At 38.4% G+C, this 18,377-nt stretch overlaps 3 protein-coding genes across 4 annotated transcripts; all 3 read left to right on the top strand.

Annotated features, from left to right (window-relative positions):
* The first annotated feature begins 128 nt into the window (after positions 1-128).
* Positions 129-4,421, top strand: yipf1 (Yip1 domain family, member 1). The gene is made up of 10 exons (XM_086272362.1): positions 129-273; positions 452-597; positions 713-867; positions 951-1,031; positions 1,122-1,209; positions 1,369-1,485; positions 2,277-2,443; positions 2,622-2,804; positions 3,416-3,495; positions 3,792-4,421. The coding sequence occupies exons 2-9, from the start codon at positions 564-566 to the stop codon at positions 3,473-3,475; spliced, it is 885 nt and encodes a 294-aa protein (XP_086128488.1). The 5' UTR covers positions 129-273; positions 452-563; the 3' UTR covers positions 3,476-3,495; positions 3,792-4,421.
* Positions 4,422-5,023: 602 nt separating this feature from the next.
* Positions 5,024-6,448, top strand: LOC147308119 (uncharacterized). Its single transcript, XM_086270831.1, has one exon. It carries the CDS (start codon positions 5,526-5,528, stop codon positions 6,282-6,284), a length of 759 nt encoding a protein of 252 aa, XP_086126957.1. The 5' UTR covers positions 5,024-5,525; the 3' UTR covers positions 6,285-6,448.
* A 195-nt stretch (positions 6,449-6,643) lies between these two features.
* Positions 6,644-18,127, top strand: ndc1 (NDC1 transmembrane nucleoporin). 2 transcript variants are annotated; one of them, XM_086270827.1, is made up of 18 exons: positions 6,644-6,813; positions 9,269-9,389; positions 9,473-9,574; positions 10,097-10,271; positions 10,361-10,487; positions 11,019-11,127; positions 13,169-13,220; positions 13,340-13,472; positions 14,018-14,110; positions 14,209-14,290; positions 14,575-14,736; positions 14,859-15,110; positions 15,360-15,472; positions 15,877-15,927; positions 16,513-16,576; positions 16,668-16,768; positions 17,000-17,160; positions 17,265-18,127. In XM_086270827.1, the coding sequence occupies exons 1-18, from the start codon at positions 6,775-6,777 to the stop codon at positions 17,326-17,328; spliced, it is 2,001 nt and encodes a 666-aa protein (XP_086126953.1). In that variant the 5' UTR covers positions 6,644-6,774; the 3' UTR covers positions 17,329-18,127. The 2 variants fall into 2 exon arrangements, with proteins under 2 accessions (XP_086126953.1, XP_086126954.1); XM_086270828.1 differs by lacking the exon at positions 15,877-15,927.
* Positions 18,128-18,377: the final 250 nt, after the last annotated feature.

The following is an 18,377-nucleotide window of genomic DNA, read 5'->3' as shown; positions in this document are numbered from 1 at the left end:
GTTAACAACGAATGCTTGTTTTTTTAGGAACTTCTTACCAAATTGCGTATTCTAAGTAACAAGAATGTAATATGAGAAAACGTGTACATACTTTATAATGAACCTCTCAGGATCTCACCAAGTAGTAGTTTAAATGACAAAAAAATCCAAACCCTTATTTTGAAAATGTTTAGGAAGAAGTCTTGTTTACATCCTTGATCGAGCCTGCTCCCGGAAGTGCCAACGTATACGGCAGAAATTAAGTGATTTTTATGGGTTTGGAAGGATAATTTGGTAATTGATTTTCCAAAGATGATAGCTAAAACATATTTTAAAAAGACTGATACTTTTAATGGTTGTTTTTCTGTCTTAATCAGATTTTACATAGTTGTCAAAGTTGATGATCTGCTAAGTGAGAACTTGGTAGCTAACTCAGCTAACTCATAACGTCTTTTTCCTTTATTGGTTATAGTGTGCGAAGTCTTAAACATTCCCCATATCTTCCTGAGGTTAAGTTGTTGCCCTTGTGTGACAATTAATTTCCTGTGCGTTTGAGACGGACTTCGCTCTTCGAATCTTTATAAATGGCGTCGAAAAATGATCCGTTTCAATTTCAGGGTGAGTGTCAATCTTCCACTGTGTTATGGAAATGTAGTTGTTTATTTTTGTGAAAAATTTAAACTCACAAGAAGCGATCGTTGACATTTTGCATTAATCCATGTCAACTAACTAGAATTTGACGAAGCTGGCGATCTGTTGGAAGCCAACAGAGATGCAACTACCATCAGCATCGATGATGAAGATGTGAAGCCTAAGCAAAGCACTGCGACTGGTTTCTCCACTGAAGCTGATACTGAGGATCCACTTGCCAATGATGACCAGGCAGAGGTTAGGACAAGCCTTTGAATTTAATATATTTTATTAACTTTTAAGATTTAATTTAATTTTTCCACCAAATCCTTGAATTTAAGCTTCTCTCAGGGCAAAAGAAAAGTCCCTCTTTTTGGTCTTTTGAGTACTACCAAAGGTTCTTTGACATCGAGACCCATCATGTAAGTTTTTTTTTTCTAATGACTTTTTGGCACCATTTTTGCTAGGTCTCATCAGATTCCATATTTAGTGGTTTCTAATATTTCTTTCAGGTAAAGGAAAGGATAATTGGATCAATGATGCCATGGCCCAGAAAGAACTTTATTAATGTCTACCTCCGTAGAAATCCTGATCTCTATGGTTAGCTCTTCATAGTTTTAACAGATATGTCTCAATCAGATTTTTTTTGTATGACACTAGGTGTATTGTTCTTTGATGTTGTATTCTATTGGTAAATGCTATTTTCATGGAAACCCCCAATAAGGAAACAACTTACATGTGTGTAACAACTGCTTTTAGGACCGTTCTGGATTTGCACCACTCTTGTGTTTGCCACCGCCATAAGTGGAAACATATCCAACTTTTTGGCCCACCAAGGCGATCGGGACTACAAATATACCCCAGAGTTTCGAAAAGGTTTGCTCCTCTTCACTCTCATATAGGGCTTTTCAATATGACCAAAATCTATCCCAATATGAGACATTTATCGTCCCGATATAAATCACAAAAATTTTACATTTTCTGAAAATTCTGTGAATTTTGGGGAGCTCGACTTGCGTGAAGTGTTTCCAGCTGGGCGTCCTTTACCTGGAGTCGAGTGTTTTAACCAATGCATGAAACGATACATTTTTAGACATAAGTTGTAACGGCCGCCGTTTTATTTGTGAGTATTTATTACACGGCGTCTTCTAACGTTTGAGTCTGTGGTTTATTTTTTTAGCGCCTGACTCCTCTTTTTTGCTTCTCATCCGTAAACACTCTGCATACTCGTTCACGTGATTCAGTTTATTTTAAAAAGTCTCAACAGGATCTTGAGCTTTACTGTGAAAGGTTTATGTGGAAAATAAAAGAGCGGACAAGCGATGGTTTTATCATCGTTGTTGCTAACGACAACGCATACAAACAGGCCAGTAGTGTGGTTATATTAAATATGAGAGAAAGAGAGAACTTTAAGAAATTAATATAGCCACTATAGTGACCATCAAAACCATCAATGATCAAAGCGATGAAAAAAAATTGCCGTAAACAGTTTATTTTGCGACACCACGAAACAAACGATAGCGTAAAATGAAACGATAGACGTTTTTTTATATCGTCACCCGATATATATCGTTATATCGAACAGCCCTACTCTCATACACGTTTACATTAAATATGGGAGGGAAACAGCCATTTCACACTGAGTTTTGATTCTTTATGTTTTCCAGTAACCATTGCTGCAACAATAATCTTCAGCTATGCTTGGTTAGTGCCTCTTGCCGTCTGGGGTTTTCTGCTATGGAGAAACAATAAAATGGTGAACTTGGTGTCATATGCCTTTATGGAGATTGTCTGTGTGTACGGCTATTCTCTTTCAATATATATACCTGCAGTGGTAAGAAATTTTGTTTTTTTGTTTTGTCTTGTGTTTTGTTTATTCATTTTAAAGTAGTAGTAACAAATGAAGCACTATACTAAATTTTAGGCATTTATATAACCCCCTAAAAGCAGATGCATATTTAATTACATGATTTGCTGGTTTCTAGTTTTTTAACTTTATTTTCTAAATCAAGGTTCTGTGGATTCTCCCCTTTAACTGGCTGAGTTGGTGCACCATTGTGGTGGCACTCTGCCTCTCTGGCTCAGTACTGGTTTTGACTTTCTGGCCTGCAGTCAGAGATGACCACCCCAGAGTTATGATAGCATTCCTGTCTGTGATTGTGTTGCTCAACATCCTGCTGGCTGTTGGTTGTAAGGTAAATATGGCTACTTTTGATATTTAATGACAAAATAGTATTTGTGCTAATCCATCTATTTCATAACGCTTATCCATCTGGATTTAGATAACAATGATTGACTCTTTCTAATTTATCCTCTGTGATGTCAGCATGGCCTAGTTTTGAACCCACCTCTCCATTCGCCATTCACAGATCCGATCACTTACACTGATATTTTGGCATTTGACTCCTCTGTGGGTTTTTGGGAAACAAATATACTTTATAGTGTCAAGTTGAATCCCTCTGGGGAGATGTGTTTCAGCGGAAACTATGACTACATTACTACATGGTGTGAGAAAGGGCTTCTAGTAAACTTCCTATCATGAATACTGTCCGGTCCTCAGGGATATCATATGTCCCACCACATTGAAGTAATTAGTCTTCAAACTAAGCCATGTCTGAACGCTTAACAAGATGAATGGCTTCCAGAAATCCTGTATTCTTTTCTCTACCCCTGAACATTTGCTTCACACCTACTCAGTTTGGATTTCGTGCTTACCAGTTTCTCATAACATGTCTTTGCCCTGCCAGTACTCCTTTGCACAAGTTCTTTGACACTTTTTTTTACTCATTTGGGTTTTCTTTTGCAGACCTACTTTTTTACTATTCCAGGGAACAAGACGGTAAAGCCAACAAATTCGACGACATGAAAGACTTGCATTGTCTCGAGGTACCAATAGTGACACAGAAGCTTTTTAAGCTTTTACATATACACTGAAAATCTGATATGTATTTATAATATGTATCTACATTGTGTTTATTTCATTTGTTGTTTGCATATTTACACTCAGTAGTGTCACAAAGGAGGACTTTAATACATTATTGACCCATTTTTGGAGCCTTGGCTCACATGTGTGTCATTTTGACCTACTAAATCTGACACAGGACTTCCTGTACATGATTTTGCCATGCCAAGGCAAGTGTTATCCCCTTTTTGTCTTTTTCTTTTTTTCTTTGAAATTGCAGGCTCTCGTGTTGCCTTATTAGAGAGAATCAAGTTGCTGTGCTGATGAAGTCATGCAACGTCTGAATTTCACCTGAACTCGTACATCCGGTCTTAACACCTTAACCCCTGTATCCTGAGTGCGTGTTTGGATCAGCTGTGTGACATCTGAAAATGCACAATAATAGCAAGCGTGTGGGTTTTGTTTTCTTTTTACGGGTGCTGGATTCTAAACTTTATGCATATAAATGGAGTATGGTTTAAAATAACAAAAAAGGTATATTTTAGTATGACCTTTATACTTAAGTTACATTTTTAAATATTTCTATAACAACACATTTCATAACTGGTGACAGCATCGATGGCATGTATTTTTATATTCCTATAATGGGAAATGAATCATTTGTAAACAGAATTTTCTGTGTAAACAATTATAGATATGGTGTGTTAACCAATGACTAGCGTTATTACACTTGGAGCTGTTGTACGTTACTCTTAAGTTTCTACAAGTCCACCCAACTAATGCCAAAGACCTGTGCTAAACTTTTAAATGGTCATGTAAGTGTTTCTGGAATTAATTTGGTAATGTTTTTGATCGGAAGTGTGGAATTTATTGATTCATGGAGAAAATAAAACATGGTTATTGTGGGAAATGCTGTATTTGAATGTCATTGTTTTATATTTCTAGTTCATTGCAGATCTTTAACACAAACTGAGACAGGTTTCCTTATATTATATAACATAAGTAGTTGCCTAATTGTTTCTTGTCATGCCTGCAGAAAATTTATATCCATCTCAGGTGTCATAGGTCAAAAGTTAATATTAATTAAATACTAAATCTTATATAGTGCTTTTCTACTCAACTTGAGCACTCAGAGCACTTTATGCAACATATCTAATTCACCCATTCACACATTCATACAAGCACTTTTTTGTATGTCTAAGTGCTTTCTATCTAACAGTCATACTCTGAACTCTGGGTGGTTGCATTGGATGAGTGCTTAAAATACTTCATGTGATTCTTCATTTTAGGCAGCCTTGAGTCACCCCGGCTTTCACGTCCATGTGCAACGTGACTCATTTCTTTGGGTTTCTAACTACTTTGTTTTCCAATACATGTCAACAATTGGAAATTTTAAATATTTAAAGAAGAAATTGTAACTAATAGGTATAAGATGAACATTTCAAAGAGATTAACTTTAAAAGTGAGCTGCTGCTACCGTTTTCCAGCTCAACCATCTAAACTGTCACGTGGTCGAGCAAACCGATAGAATCTATCGTATCACCGTTTGGATTCGCAGATCACCCGCAGTGGAAAATCTCACAGTATATATCCAAAGCTGACCACATGCAGGCACACGGTGTGTGGTCAGCACTTTACATTCAGTGAACCTACGTAAAGACTATGCTTAATATTTCCACTAATTAAGTAGAGCTACTTTTTTTTTTGATTAATTAACAAAACAGAAAAAAGTGTCACTTGAACCTTTGTCAAAGGGATGGTGGCGTCCTAATTAATGGTCATTCTAGCCCCAGCTTTGAGTTACACAGGAGCTGCCTGTCAAACAGGTAACCCTATTGGAGGAATGTCACCTGCCTCAGTCTCAGAAGTCTAGACAGCTGCACATACTTGTAGATTTATCAGCACAACACAGGAGGACTTGATTTGCTATTTGTTCTCATTTTTGGGGAATGCCTTTTAATTATTTTTTATAGCTATAGACATATATATTGTGACTTGAAGACCTTTCCATAGGATGGCCACTTCAAATGGCAAAGGTGAAAAAGTGTCCAAATTTGAGATGCTGAAACTTTTGGAGAAATGCAGGAATGAAAGGGACGATGCCATGCACAAAGAAAGCGTTCTCAGAGAGAAGCTCAGGCAGTATGAGTCAAGGATGCGTTCAACAGAGGCTATGAAACAGAAACTGAAGACTCTGGCTCTGGACAACAGGGAGCTGAGGAAACAGGTGAAGGCTCTTCGTACTGAAATTGGACTTGAGTGCAGCCCTAAGTTCAATGGAAAGACCACCAAGGACATAATCAATGACTTGCATGAAAAAGAACGTGAGTGCAACTCCCTGGTGGAAAAGGCTGGAAAACTGAGTCTGACCATTGATGGCTTGACCTCAGAGTTGGCAAATACAGTCACCTCTAAAACACTTTTAGAGGATCAAGTACAGTCATTGCAGCAAAATCTCAAGGATATGACAAATAACCAGCGTCGTCTGCTTAAGTTGTGGGAAGACAAGAAGTCCCCGAGGGAACAGCTTGCCCTCCCTGCAATAATACAGAAACCTGGACTGAAGCCACCCGTCCTTAAAGCAGTTCAAACCGACATGTCCATCAGTTCCACTCAAAAGCTTCCAGCCAATGCTTTTGAGATAAAGCCATTTTCACGGGACAGTGACAAAAATACTGTTTTGGATAAACACAGTTTCCCAGCTAACGGAAACGGCTATAGTCACGGAAAGAAAGCTTTCGTGCATGATGAAGCTAAAGGAATACAGGACTGACTTCACTGACAGCTACTGACTCTGCACTTGAGATGGCAACTAATTACTGGACTAATGTTACATAATGACAGAGTAAAATGAGACACAACTTTAAAGCTGATTTATGTTCTTGTGTAATTCCATCTTGTGACAATGTTGTTTTAATAGCATTTGCATAATTTAAACGTAACCTGATTTTTAGGATCGGTGAAAGTCGACCTTTCAGGAAAACATTTGTATGCTGAGCTTAATGTAATGATGAAATTTAACGTAGTGTACGTGTGCCAGTCAGTGAGAATTTATATGTACAATCTTTAGTTCAAGACCCAACGTTAAATCCATATACTGAATGAATATGAAACGCTGGCAGCAGGCAGGAAGATGGACAGCTTTTAATCGGGGTCCTTCAGAGGTCCTTTGAATGCATGTGGCGCGATATGGAAAACTGAGGCGTAAATAGTTTTGATTGTCGTTTTCTTCTCAAAGAGAGGCATAAATTTATCTAAACAACATGTTTTCTGCAGAGCAGAGTTGCTGGTTTATCCGCAAGGTGAGTGTTTTTCTTCTGACACCAGATGACTATTTAGAAAGTGATTTTTCGTGTCTCCTAGCTTGCTAAACTTAGATCTGTTTATGCTAGCTTCTTTGAATGCAGCTAATGAACGTCTTCAGATTTTATTTATTTACAATTATCTTTAAAAGTGTTTACAGAAAGTTGAGAAACCGAGGTGCGAATGGAGGCTATTCAAATAAAAGAAAGAAACGCGAGCAAAGTAAAAGGGGAAAAAAGTGTCTTTACAAATATGAAGTTAGTAACAACTATGCAGATATGTAAGTTTCACACGTTAAACCCGATCGATAAATAGCAACTTGAGTATAGCGTGTTTTCTGGTAGCAAAAACAATAAGGAAAATTAACTTAGTGATTATTTGTATTATTTGACTGAAATATGAAAATATTTGATTCACGCATGTTGTAAACATTAACGATAGGCATCTGGGGGCTCACACTGAAAGTATATAGGCCTCCGTAGTTTCTACCAAACAATGACAGAAAAAGAATTGCTGATGTTGAATTGAAATGTTTTCACTTATTTTAAATTTATGTTACATTGAATGAAGTGAAGATGTCGTGCCAAAAATTGACTCATGTTTCTCTTTCTTTTTTCTTTTAAATTTATTTATTTATTGTAATGTCTGATATTTTGTTTTTATTGGAAAATAGGCTGTACTCAATAGGATTTATGAAGTCGTTATATATATGATAGAGAAATGACCTGTTTTTCATGTATCCTAATGACTCTGACTTATTGTACCTACAATGTGTTCTAGATTATAATCAATCCATTTTTTTTTGCCACCTAAATATATTTATAGAGCTGTTATGTTACGTTTGTTGCATTTATCCGTCCCCCTCTTGACCGGATCTGGCTTGAAAAGGAAAAGTTTAATGTCAGTAATTTTTTATTTTTTATTTTAGCTGGGGAAAATAAAGAATATATAAAGTGACTTTGACCAAAAATGATTTCAGCTTCTATCTTGTGGTAGGAATATTGTTTCCTATTCAAACTGATTTGATGTCTTTCATGTAAGATATGTCTGACAGATTATTGGACAATAAGTCATCTACTACAGTTTAAAGCGCTTTGGATGCCTTGTTTATAATGGAGCACTGTAACGAAAAATAATTTCCCCTAGGGATCAGTAAAGTATTCTGATTCTGATTGAAAAGCGCTATATAAATGCAATCCATTATTAAATATGAGTAACCTTTTTTTTTTGGAAGTTACCAGTAATCACTTTTACCCCTAATGTAACAGTCATTCAAAACCACTTTTAAGTTCATACCTACCTTTTCCTATAAAACAAGCCTAAAGGGAAAAACAAACAAACAAAAACAAACCAGCTACCTATATTCAACAGAAGCCACTTCATTGCATTATTATCAAGACAAAAAACTAAATTTTGAACATAACACCTTTAACGAGGCATTAACAGTTCCACATGGGTATCACTCTTTGAGAAAATTGAATTGCAATGCAATATTGGGAATGTTTGCATCTTGGTTTCAGAATTTTACACCCCAGAAGATATTTTTTTAAATTACATGCTCTCTGGAGATTTCCTTTACAACCTGATTAGCACAGAACACGTTCTGTACATGAATGTGAAATTTAAGTAAGACAATTTAAAAAAAGAAAAAAAAGACCTTTTCATATGGATTCAAATTTCTTTTTTTTTTTTTTATAGCGTTGAATCAAGTGGTTATTCTTTCCCAATACTTGGTGATCAATAATAATAATAATAATAATAATAATAATAATAATAATAATAATAGTAATAATACATTTTATTTGAGGCCACCTTTCAGAAACCCAAGGTCACCTTACCAAAGAGAAAAATTATTAGAAGGAGTAATAGTCATAAAATGCATAAAATAAGTAAAAATTGCAAAACAGAACTTGACAACAGATAAAATCAGCACTAAAGCGAATAAGCCAGTTTGAACAGATGTGTTTTGAGCTGTGACTTAAATGCGGGAAGAGAGTCTATATTTCTTATGGTTGGAGGAAGAGAGTCCCAGAGCCAAGGAACAAAGCCACCACTAAAGGCTCTGTTCTCCATAAGACATGCGGGCGGAACAGTAAGATGAATAGCAGATGAGGATCTGAGAGGGCGGGAAAGTGGTGATGTGAAGCGGGTCACACAAATAGGAAGGAGCAGATTTATGGATACACTTGTATGTGAGAAGTAAGATTTTAAAGTTTATCCTGGCTTCTATGGCTAACCAGTGAAGCTGCTGAAGAACTGGGGTAATATGAGCTCTTGACGGAATACGAGTTATGACCCGAGCTGCAGAATTTTGAAGAAGTTGGAGTTGATGAAGGGACCTTTTAGGGAGACCAAATAAGAGGGAATTGCAGTAATCAATATGAGACGTAATAAGACTATGGACAAGGATGGGCTATATAATGTCTATAATGTAATAATGACTGCTCTGTTCAGGTAATTTGTTGGAGAGCTGCAGCCAGTATTGCTTGGGCTGTACTGTTGTTGCCACCCAGCACAGCAATTTTTGTGTTCCTCAGCAAGTTCAGTGTTCTCCACCCCATCCAGACCATATCAGGTGAGTCACCACGCTGCATTTTAAGATTACTCAGAGCTGAGTATGAAGCTTACCGTACACTTTTTTTTTTTTTTAAATTCCAGAATGCTTCTCCATGCTAACAAGTGCAACTGCCATCTTCTCTTTCATCCTGCTGTGTGGAGTGATCATCATGGTTGGTTTCTTGAACTTTGAGTATTACACAGGTGAGTCACAGAGCACTGCAAAACTTCCCTAAAGATTTTCTTTACTACTAACATGTTACGTGGATAGATCATATGTAAATTTTCATTACTGAAGCTGGAATTAATGTCACCAGTTCAGTGTTATGGTAGAGCTTATAATAAATAAAATGCTATCATTAGTTTAACAGAATTAAGTAATTTGATTGTGGACTAATGTTGTCTGTTAAATAGGGAATAGTTTGTTGAATGACACCACAACATGAAAAACACACGATCCTTCTCCCTTGCATAAAAAGATTAGTGTTATGTTTTTCTTTAAATTGTATAATAAAACAAAATGAAAGTAAAATGAGTTAAGTTTTACTTTCTTTTCAGGACAACTAAAATACCTGATTGTTTAGTACTGGTTCAACACATCCATGGGGCCAGCTATTACTTTAATAAGCTTTACTCAGGTTTTAAATGATAAGATAATATAATGGGTACTCCACTAAAAAATTGTCTATTATGTAACTTCTTTGTTGTTACTGTTTTTTCTTTCAGTCATTCCAACTATTGCATGCTCGAAAATCGCGCTCTTTGGTCAGCTTCTCCACCCTCGACAGCTTGTCAACTCCCTGGTCCACTGTATCATGGGAATGATTGTAGCTTGGTGTTCTGCCGTTACCATTGGATTTAGATACGAAACTCTTGGCCACCCGTGTGCGCAGACCGATGGGTAAGTGACTACCACACTAAGCTTTGGTGGTGAGCTTTAAACGTTTCTTCCACAGTTTAACTGCCTTCATTTATTTGCAACCCTGACAGTTATCATCAGATGTGTCTGAATGAATATCATCTCATCCTTCTGCTGGGTGGAGCTTTTGTTGGATTCTCTCACAGTCTGCTGGGTGTGATCCACAACATGAACTATGTCTCCTTCCATACTGTTCAGGTAAACAGTGGACTTTAAAATGTTCTTTGTTTATCTGTGATTCTGCCTCACATGTGACAGTGAATCAAAATTAGTATCCTGACTGCGAATAGCTCCAACATATTTTTCTGAGACAAAACAAGTAAATGAGGTGGCTGTAGCTCAGGAGGTAGAGCTGGTCACCTACTGATCCGAACGTTGGAGGTTCGATCCCTGGCTCCTCCAGTCTGCATGCCAAGCATCCTTGGGCAAGATACTAACCCCAAGTTGCTCTCCGATGCATCCATCGGAGTATGAATGTGTGTGAATGTGATTAGATGGCGCTCAGTTTGGGGTCAGTGCTTGTGAGAATGGGTGTGACTTGGTGAATGTGGCATGTTGTATAGAGCGCTTTGAGTACTCCTGGAGAGTAGAAAAGCGCTATACGAGAATCAGTCCATTTACCATTAAATCTCCCCCCCCCAAAAAATAAAATAAATAAATTAAAAAAAAGTTGCAGCTGTCTAGTGTGAGTTAATATTTGTTGTTCATGTTCACTTATTATTTCCCCAGCAATACAAATACCTTCGCTTCAAGGGATGTCTTCCTTTGGTGGTTAGGTGCAGTGCCACTCAGGCACTTTACTCTGTCAGGAACTTCATCGTTGTTTATTACTTTTTGGGTAAGTAACTTTCTTATTAATTAAAATGCCATTAATGAAGCTTCACCCGCTCTATCTCTCTATCTATCTCTATATACAGTGGCTTGCAAAAGTATTCGGCCCCCGTGAACTTTTCCACATTTTGTCACATTACAGCCACAAACATGAATCAATTTTATTGGAATTCCACGTGAAAGACCAACACAAAGTGGTGTACACGTGAGAAGTGGAACAAAAAATCATACATGATTCCAAACATTTTTTTACAAATAAATAACTGAAAAGTGGTGTGTGTGTAATTATTCAGCCCCCTGAGTCAATACTTTGTAGAACCACCTTTTGCTGCAATTACAGCTGACAGTCTTTTAGGGTCTGTCTCTACCAGCTTTGCACATCTAGAGACTGAAATCTTTGCCCATTCTTCTTTGCAAAACAGCTCCAGCTCAGTCAGATTAGATGGACAGTGTTTGTGAACAGCAGTTTTCAGATCTTGCCACAGATTCTCGATTGGATTTAGATCTGGACTTTGACTGGGCCAGTCTAACACATGGATATGTTTTGTTTTAAACCATTCCATTGTTGCCCTGGCTTCATGTTTAGGGTCGTTGTCCTGCTGGAAGGTGAACCTTCAGCCCAGTCTCAAGTCTTTTGCAGACTCCAAGAGGTTTCCTTCCAAGATTGCTCTGTATTTGGCTCCATCCATCTTCCCATCAACTCTGACCAGCTTCCCTGTCCCTGCTGAAGAGAAGAACCCCCAGAGCATGATGCTGCCACCACCATATTTGACAGTGGGGATGGTGTGTTCAGAGTGATGTGCCGTGTTAGTTTTACGCCACACATAGCGTTTTGCATTTTGGCCAAAAAGTTCCATTTTGGTCTCATCTGACCAGAGCAGCTTCTTCCACATGTTTGCTGTGTTCCCCACATGGCTCGTGGCAAACTGCAAACGGGACTTCTTATGGTTTTCTGTTAACAATGGCTTTCTTCTTGCCACTCTTCCATAAAGGCCAACTTTGTGCAGTGCACGACTAATAGTTGTCCTATGGACAGATTCCCCCACCTGAGCTGTAGATCTCTGTAGCTCGTCCAGAGTCACCATGGGCCTCTTGGCTGCATTTCTGATCAGCGCTCTCCTTGTTTGGCCTGTGAGTTTAGGTGGACGGCCTTGTCTTGGTCGGTTTACAGTTGTGCCATACTGCTTCTATTTCTCTGAGTGATCGCTTGAACAGTGCTCTGTGGGATGGTCAAGGCTTGGGAAATCTTTTTGTAGCCTAAACCTGCTTTAAATTTCTCAATAACTTTATCCCTGACCTGTCTGGTGTCTAAATCCAATCGAGAATCTGTGGCAATATCTGAAAACTGCTGGTCACAAACACTGTCCATCTAATCTGACTGAGCTGGAGCTGTTTTGCAAAGAAGAATGGGCAAAGATTTCAGCCTCTAGATGTGCAAAGCTGGTAGACACATACCCTAAAAGACTGGCAGCTGTAATTGCAGCAAAAGGTGGTTCTACAAAGTATTGACTCAGGGGGCTGAATAATTACACACACACCACTATAGATAGTGTTGTGGAAATTTTAATTACCAAAGCCTGCAGACCAGATGAGTTGAAACAACACCTTTATTTCAGCTATCTCATGCATAAGGAGGGCCGTCAGTCAGGGGGCACTGAAAGTCATCTCTGACAATGAACAGTTCAGGTCTTTTTTTATACACGGTCACAGAACAAAAGGCTTTTACAGTTGCAGTTCACACCTTGGCTCTAAACAGACAGACTCTCTATCACCTGTGTGAATCTCCCCCACTCTGGGGTCAAGCCTTCCTGTGTGAGCTTCCGCATCCTGGGAGACATTCACCAGTTTCTCACCGCCTGTCCCAGCGTGAATGAGGTGTGAACCAGACATACTAAACTAAGTAACATGAAAGCAAGACAATACATTACAGGACAATGCACTAAAGAGAAATCCCACAACAATAGATACATAGATATAGATTGTCTGGATTTTGGCTTTCTCTGCACAGCATACTGGAAGTGTTCATTATTTAAATTTAATATCAACAGGGCACATTCCAAGAACATGGATCTGTAAAACACTGAATCTTCACTTGGGCAGGTTAGTGTTAGATCATATATGATTTATTGAAAATACTTAGCAATGCTTTTTGCCTGATCAGTAGCTCGCCTCGTGCAAAACACTGCATTATCATAGTTATGTGTGATCTACCCTTCCAGCTCTGCCCACCCTCTTGACAGCATAGCTGGATTGCTGGACCTCTCCCTCCTCTACCACCTCTGGATCAGTGCCACCTTTCTCCTCTTCACTTGGTACATCATGCTGCTGCTCTTTAGGATTTTTCTCACTGAGGTATGTATCCGTTAAAGGCAAAATTTAGATCTGTAAATATTTTAAAACCAATTGTGCTGTTCAGTATATTAAGTATCCTTAACAAGTCATCGAGGGAAGGTTGTTTCTTCCTGTTTTAATACTGTGATAATTACATTTCCTAAATAAAATAAATCCTATCTTGAGTCCAGTTCCTCTAGGAACTATTGACCTATTTCAAAATTGCCATTTATTTACAAACTGTTTTTTTTTGTTTTTTGTTTTTAAGTTGTCAATTTAGGTGTGTGTGTGTGTCGTGTTATATATCCTTCTGTCATACAGAGGTTCTGCTGACAATTTCAAAATGATTTTGGTCAGTGGAAAACAGTACATAGTAACCACAATAACATCCATAATCAAGACTACACAACTTCTATTTATATTTTTAATAACTTGGAAACACTAGGGGGCAGCAGTGTCAAGGCAATGGGTTTCTAAGGACTGAAAAGCATCTTGACTACAGTTTCTAATGAAAGATAGTAAATAAATAATAAAATGAAATTAAACATAATACATTTCTTCTGTAGGGGTACAGTTTTCCTGTGCAGTCATCTTTTACTGAGGATGCAGACCATTGCCTTCCTAAAGTACTGACTGAAAAGCAGCCAATGCTATTAAAAGTAGGTACAAAACACATTTATATTCTTGCAAACATATCCATTTTAGGTTAAACCCCACTGATCACCAAATTCTGGTGCTCTCTTTTCCCCAATTTCAGTTCCTAGCTTTGCAGGACTTGGCTCTGTTGTCTCAGCATTCTCCATTACGACGGTGTGAAGTCTTCAGTCTGAGTCAACCAGGTCTGATCATAGTTTCTTTGCGCAAAAGAAGTTTTTATTATTTCTATTGCTGTATAGCCCATTCTTCTGATTGTGACATCAGGCATATAATATGTAGATTTTGGTAGTCAACTGTCAAGCTCCTTCTGACCTCACGTCAAACCTCAAGTTAAATCAATCACAAACATCAAACATGCAAGGCAGGAGCCACAGTTCTTTTGTAAGAATTAATCTTGACGCATGTCAGATATTCAGATTGTGCTTTTATCTAGCTCAGAATGTATTTCTTATTTATTTATTCCCAGGTGGACATCCTCATAACTGGAATGCTATCAGTAAAGAGTGCCTCTCTCTGCTGGCTGATCTTACCCAGAGACTTGTAGCCTATCATGACACTGTAGCAACCAATGGCAGGGCCAAATCACTGTCAAGTGGGAGTGAAAGGAAGACCTCTTCTGAAACATCAGGTACATTAGTATCACAGAAGTGGCTGTCCATGTCAGCCAACTGTATAACAGTATATTAACATAGTGTGAGTGTGTTTATGGCATGTATGTATATTTTAATTTTTTTGTAATCCTAACCTCAGGTACAGAAGATTTCATGAGTCCAAGGCCTACCGCTTTTATGAAAACTCCAGCTTCAGTCTTCGCTCGGTCCATTGCTGGAGGCCAGCAGAGCCCTCTAACAGCCCCATTCACCCCTGATCTGGACAGCCCCTTTATGTCTCCTGCACTGCGGCGTCTTGCTGCTCCTGTGGAGCAAGGCTCACCTTGGTATGGCACAGTGCAGAGCCCCCACATCATGAGGCGAGTGCCCAAACTCTGGTCCACATCCACAGGTGAGTAGGGAATAATGGGAGCCGTCAGGTCATTCAGATCGTACAACTGCAATAAAATGCAATGTTAGACAAAAGAGAGAATGTGTTGACTGGTACAGTTCCCCCTTTTTTTTTTTCTTTTCTTTTTTTTTTTTTTTTAATGATGGCATATTTGGGGGCAATGAAGTGATACTTTTTTTTACTTTGGTTGGTCTGATAGGTTGATCCATTTTTGGGTACATTATAAGCTTTATGCTTCTGTTGATACAGATTCCCAGGTTAATGGCAGTCCCCCGCCATCACCAGCTTCAGTTCCCAGTGACAAGCAGGAACCCTCCAAACCAAGTTTTCTGGCTCAGTTCCTCCAGAACAGAAGAGAACAGGTACTAAAACCTTGTCTCAAAGCCAAATGATAATGTGTTTTTGGTCCTGCACTGTGCTTCTGACGTAAGGCTTTTCACACTTATTAATTCAGGAATAATATAACAGGAGTCAAGTGCTGTGGTCTACTTCATCCAGCTTTTCTAGTTTTCCAAAAACCTACAGTCAGGGGTGGACAGATGTGAAAATTAACAGGGATATCACAAATTCAGATGTAAGGTTCTGGGAAATGTGCCAAATCGGGAGCTTGTTTATGGTTATTGTTAGAAGTACTGCTTTTACTACAGGGTCTCGACCCAGGGTTAAGTGTGAAAAGCTAGTATTTGTGTTAGTCTGTCTTTTTTTTTTTTCTTCTCTTTTTAAACTTTATCACCAAAACACTTCTACATTTAATTGTCTCATTTAGGTTAAAAATTTCTTGGCAAAGCGAGTGCTGATAGTGTATTTGTTTAACAAGGTAAGAACGTGTGGCATGTGCATGCTGTCTCCCTTAAACTTCTCCACACTGGGGGGCTCTGGCATGCTCTTATCTGGCTTGGTAGATTTTTGTCTTTTTTTTTTTCTTTTTCTTTTTTTAATTTTTTAACAAATCTAGCGTTCTCGTGTAGTAGCCATTACTAATTTATCTCCTGGTTCTGGACCTAATGGTGGAGGCATTACTAATGCATCTCTTTTCTATCCAACCTGCTCTTCCAGTGAGCATACTAATTACCTTTAGAGCTTGAATTAAGGGGTCATGTGACAATCAGTTTAGTGCTTGGAGTATATGCTTAGAGATTTCCTTTTTCTGATCACACAGTGAGATTATGAGAGAAAAATCTCACTACTTGCATTTCCCTGCTTCCTCTGTGTAGAAACTAATGTGGTTAGTCTACTTTCTGAGGTTTATGTATATTTCTTTTAACCACACTTGCATGCTGTAGTGCTGTAGTGTAGTCACACTAAGTGTGCCCCACTAACAACTTCCTAATTTAGCATTGTGAGTCTGCATCTGTTAATTTAAAGGGAAAAAAATCCTGCTAGCTAACATTGTGTGTTGCAGCTCCCAGAAGCCTCGAGTCAGGCTCTCTTTGCTGACAGTCAGGCCCACATCTGGGCTTTGGAAGGTAGGAAGAAACTGTGAATACTTACATTTGATTTGAATTCAATTTCCATCCCGCATATTAATTTATTTTCTTTGATTTCCTTCCATTACAGGGCTCTCTTACCTTGTTCAAGCCTCATTCTCTGAAGATCAGTTTGGGGTTGTGCAGACTACATTACCCAGCATTCTCAGCTGCATGCTGGTCTTACAAGAGGTAAATTACAGTATATTATTTTACCTATTCTGGATATACTTGCTGGAGATTTTCTTGTGCTCCCTTAAAGTAGAAACAGAAGAACAGTAGAAACAACTGTCCTAATGGCTTTTCCATTAGGATAAGGAGACCATTTTTAATAGGGCCCAGTTCACTATAACGCAGGTTGATTAAGCACAATAACCATTTTAAGTAGAACATGTACAGGACAGTTGTACTTCTCGTCTGCAGGCTGTCGATCGACACTTCAAGCTGCCCCATGCCTCCAGTAAGCCTGTCAGGTCGACCAGCAGCATGGGAGACTCAACATACAAAACTCTGCGCTTTGCTCTCAGGGCCACACTAAAGACTGCCATCTACAGGATAACAACCACATTTGGTGATCACTTAAAGTAAGGCTGCTTACAATTTAAAATCTGAGTAGTATTTTGTGTGATTAAGAAAGAAAACTGCATGCTGAGTATTATAACCCTTGGTGTTTTTGTTTGATCCTCAGTGCTGTTCAGCTGTCTGCAGAGCATCAGAAAAGATTGCAGCAGTTTCTGGAGTACAAGGAGTAATGTATTTGACGCTGGCCGTGCCTTGAGATTCTTATCGATGCATAAAGATGTCAACAAATGAAAGGCCATGATAGTGCCTCTTTTAATATTTATGTCTGCACTATACCGTGGGATTATATTTGATGGTTGAGATCACATCTCTCACATGCAGGAAGGAGCAGGAAGCCAAACAGACTGAAACGGGTTGAAGGACTGTTATCTCTTGTGTTTAGGAGATATTAATCTACCCTACAGTAAAAGAGGCTCAAAATAAATAAATAAAATTTTTTCCTCGCAAGGAAATGTGAGAAATTCATATATGACGTTTGTTGATTGGGATGAGTTACAAAGGGCTCTCTGTGCATCATCATCTTTGGATTTCATATTTCAGCTGCTGTCCTCTTGAGTAATATTTTTGGTGTTGAAAAGAGATGGCACGAGGGCTAACGAAGAAGCTGTCTTTGTTTTGTAATGAGCTTTTTTTTTTTTTTTTGGCTTCACGGGTGTCTGAAATGGATCCTAAAAATGCATTTTCATAGATCTGGTTTTGAGTCTAATCACCTGCCTAGAAGAACTGATCATCTGTCTGCATCAGCTCAGCAAAATACATTTTCAAATTAGACACCAGCTTTTGTACATGTTACCAGTTTGTATGATTTTTTTATTTTTTATTTTTTTTTATTTTCATGATAAATGACGTTATCATATGAGAGGAACAGGTTTGGTGCAGCAGGTTTTAAGCCTGGATAAATGTTGTCACTGCCAGAATTTAAGTTTCTGCTCAAAAAACAGTTTGAATAAAAACACGTGAAGATCCTTTCTCTGGTTTGGAGAAATGCGTGCTTGTCACAGGCGTAAGACGGAGGAGGCAATTGAAAGGAAAGACCATGCCAAAGTTGTCAGATATATGATGAACAAAAAGTGTAGGAGTGGAGACTTCAATCAATGCTTTCTGCTCAGGGCTACTTACCTCAGTACTGAACCCTCACACCAGAATCCCAAATTATACATTAGACAGCAGAGGGCTTTGATTGTTGTGCAAACTGGCTACATATGGAAGAAAAATGCAA

Source organism: Aulonocara sp. 'chitande type north' Nkhata Bay, linkage group LG18 (genome assembly GCF_057382095.1).
Source record: "Aulonocara sp. 'chitande type north' Nkhata Bay isolate Kocher_YH1m ecotype deep benthic linkage group LG18, A_spYH_male_GT1.1, whole genome shotgun sequence".
NCBI lineage: Eukaryota > Metazoa > Chordata > Actinopteri > Cichliformes > Cichlidae > Aulonocara > Aulonocara sp. 'chitande type north' Nkhata Bay.
The sequence above is the reverse complement of the archived record's forward strand: the minus strand, read 5'-3'. Positions and strand labels throughout refer to the sequence as shown.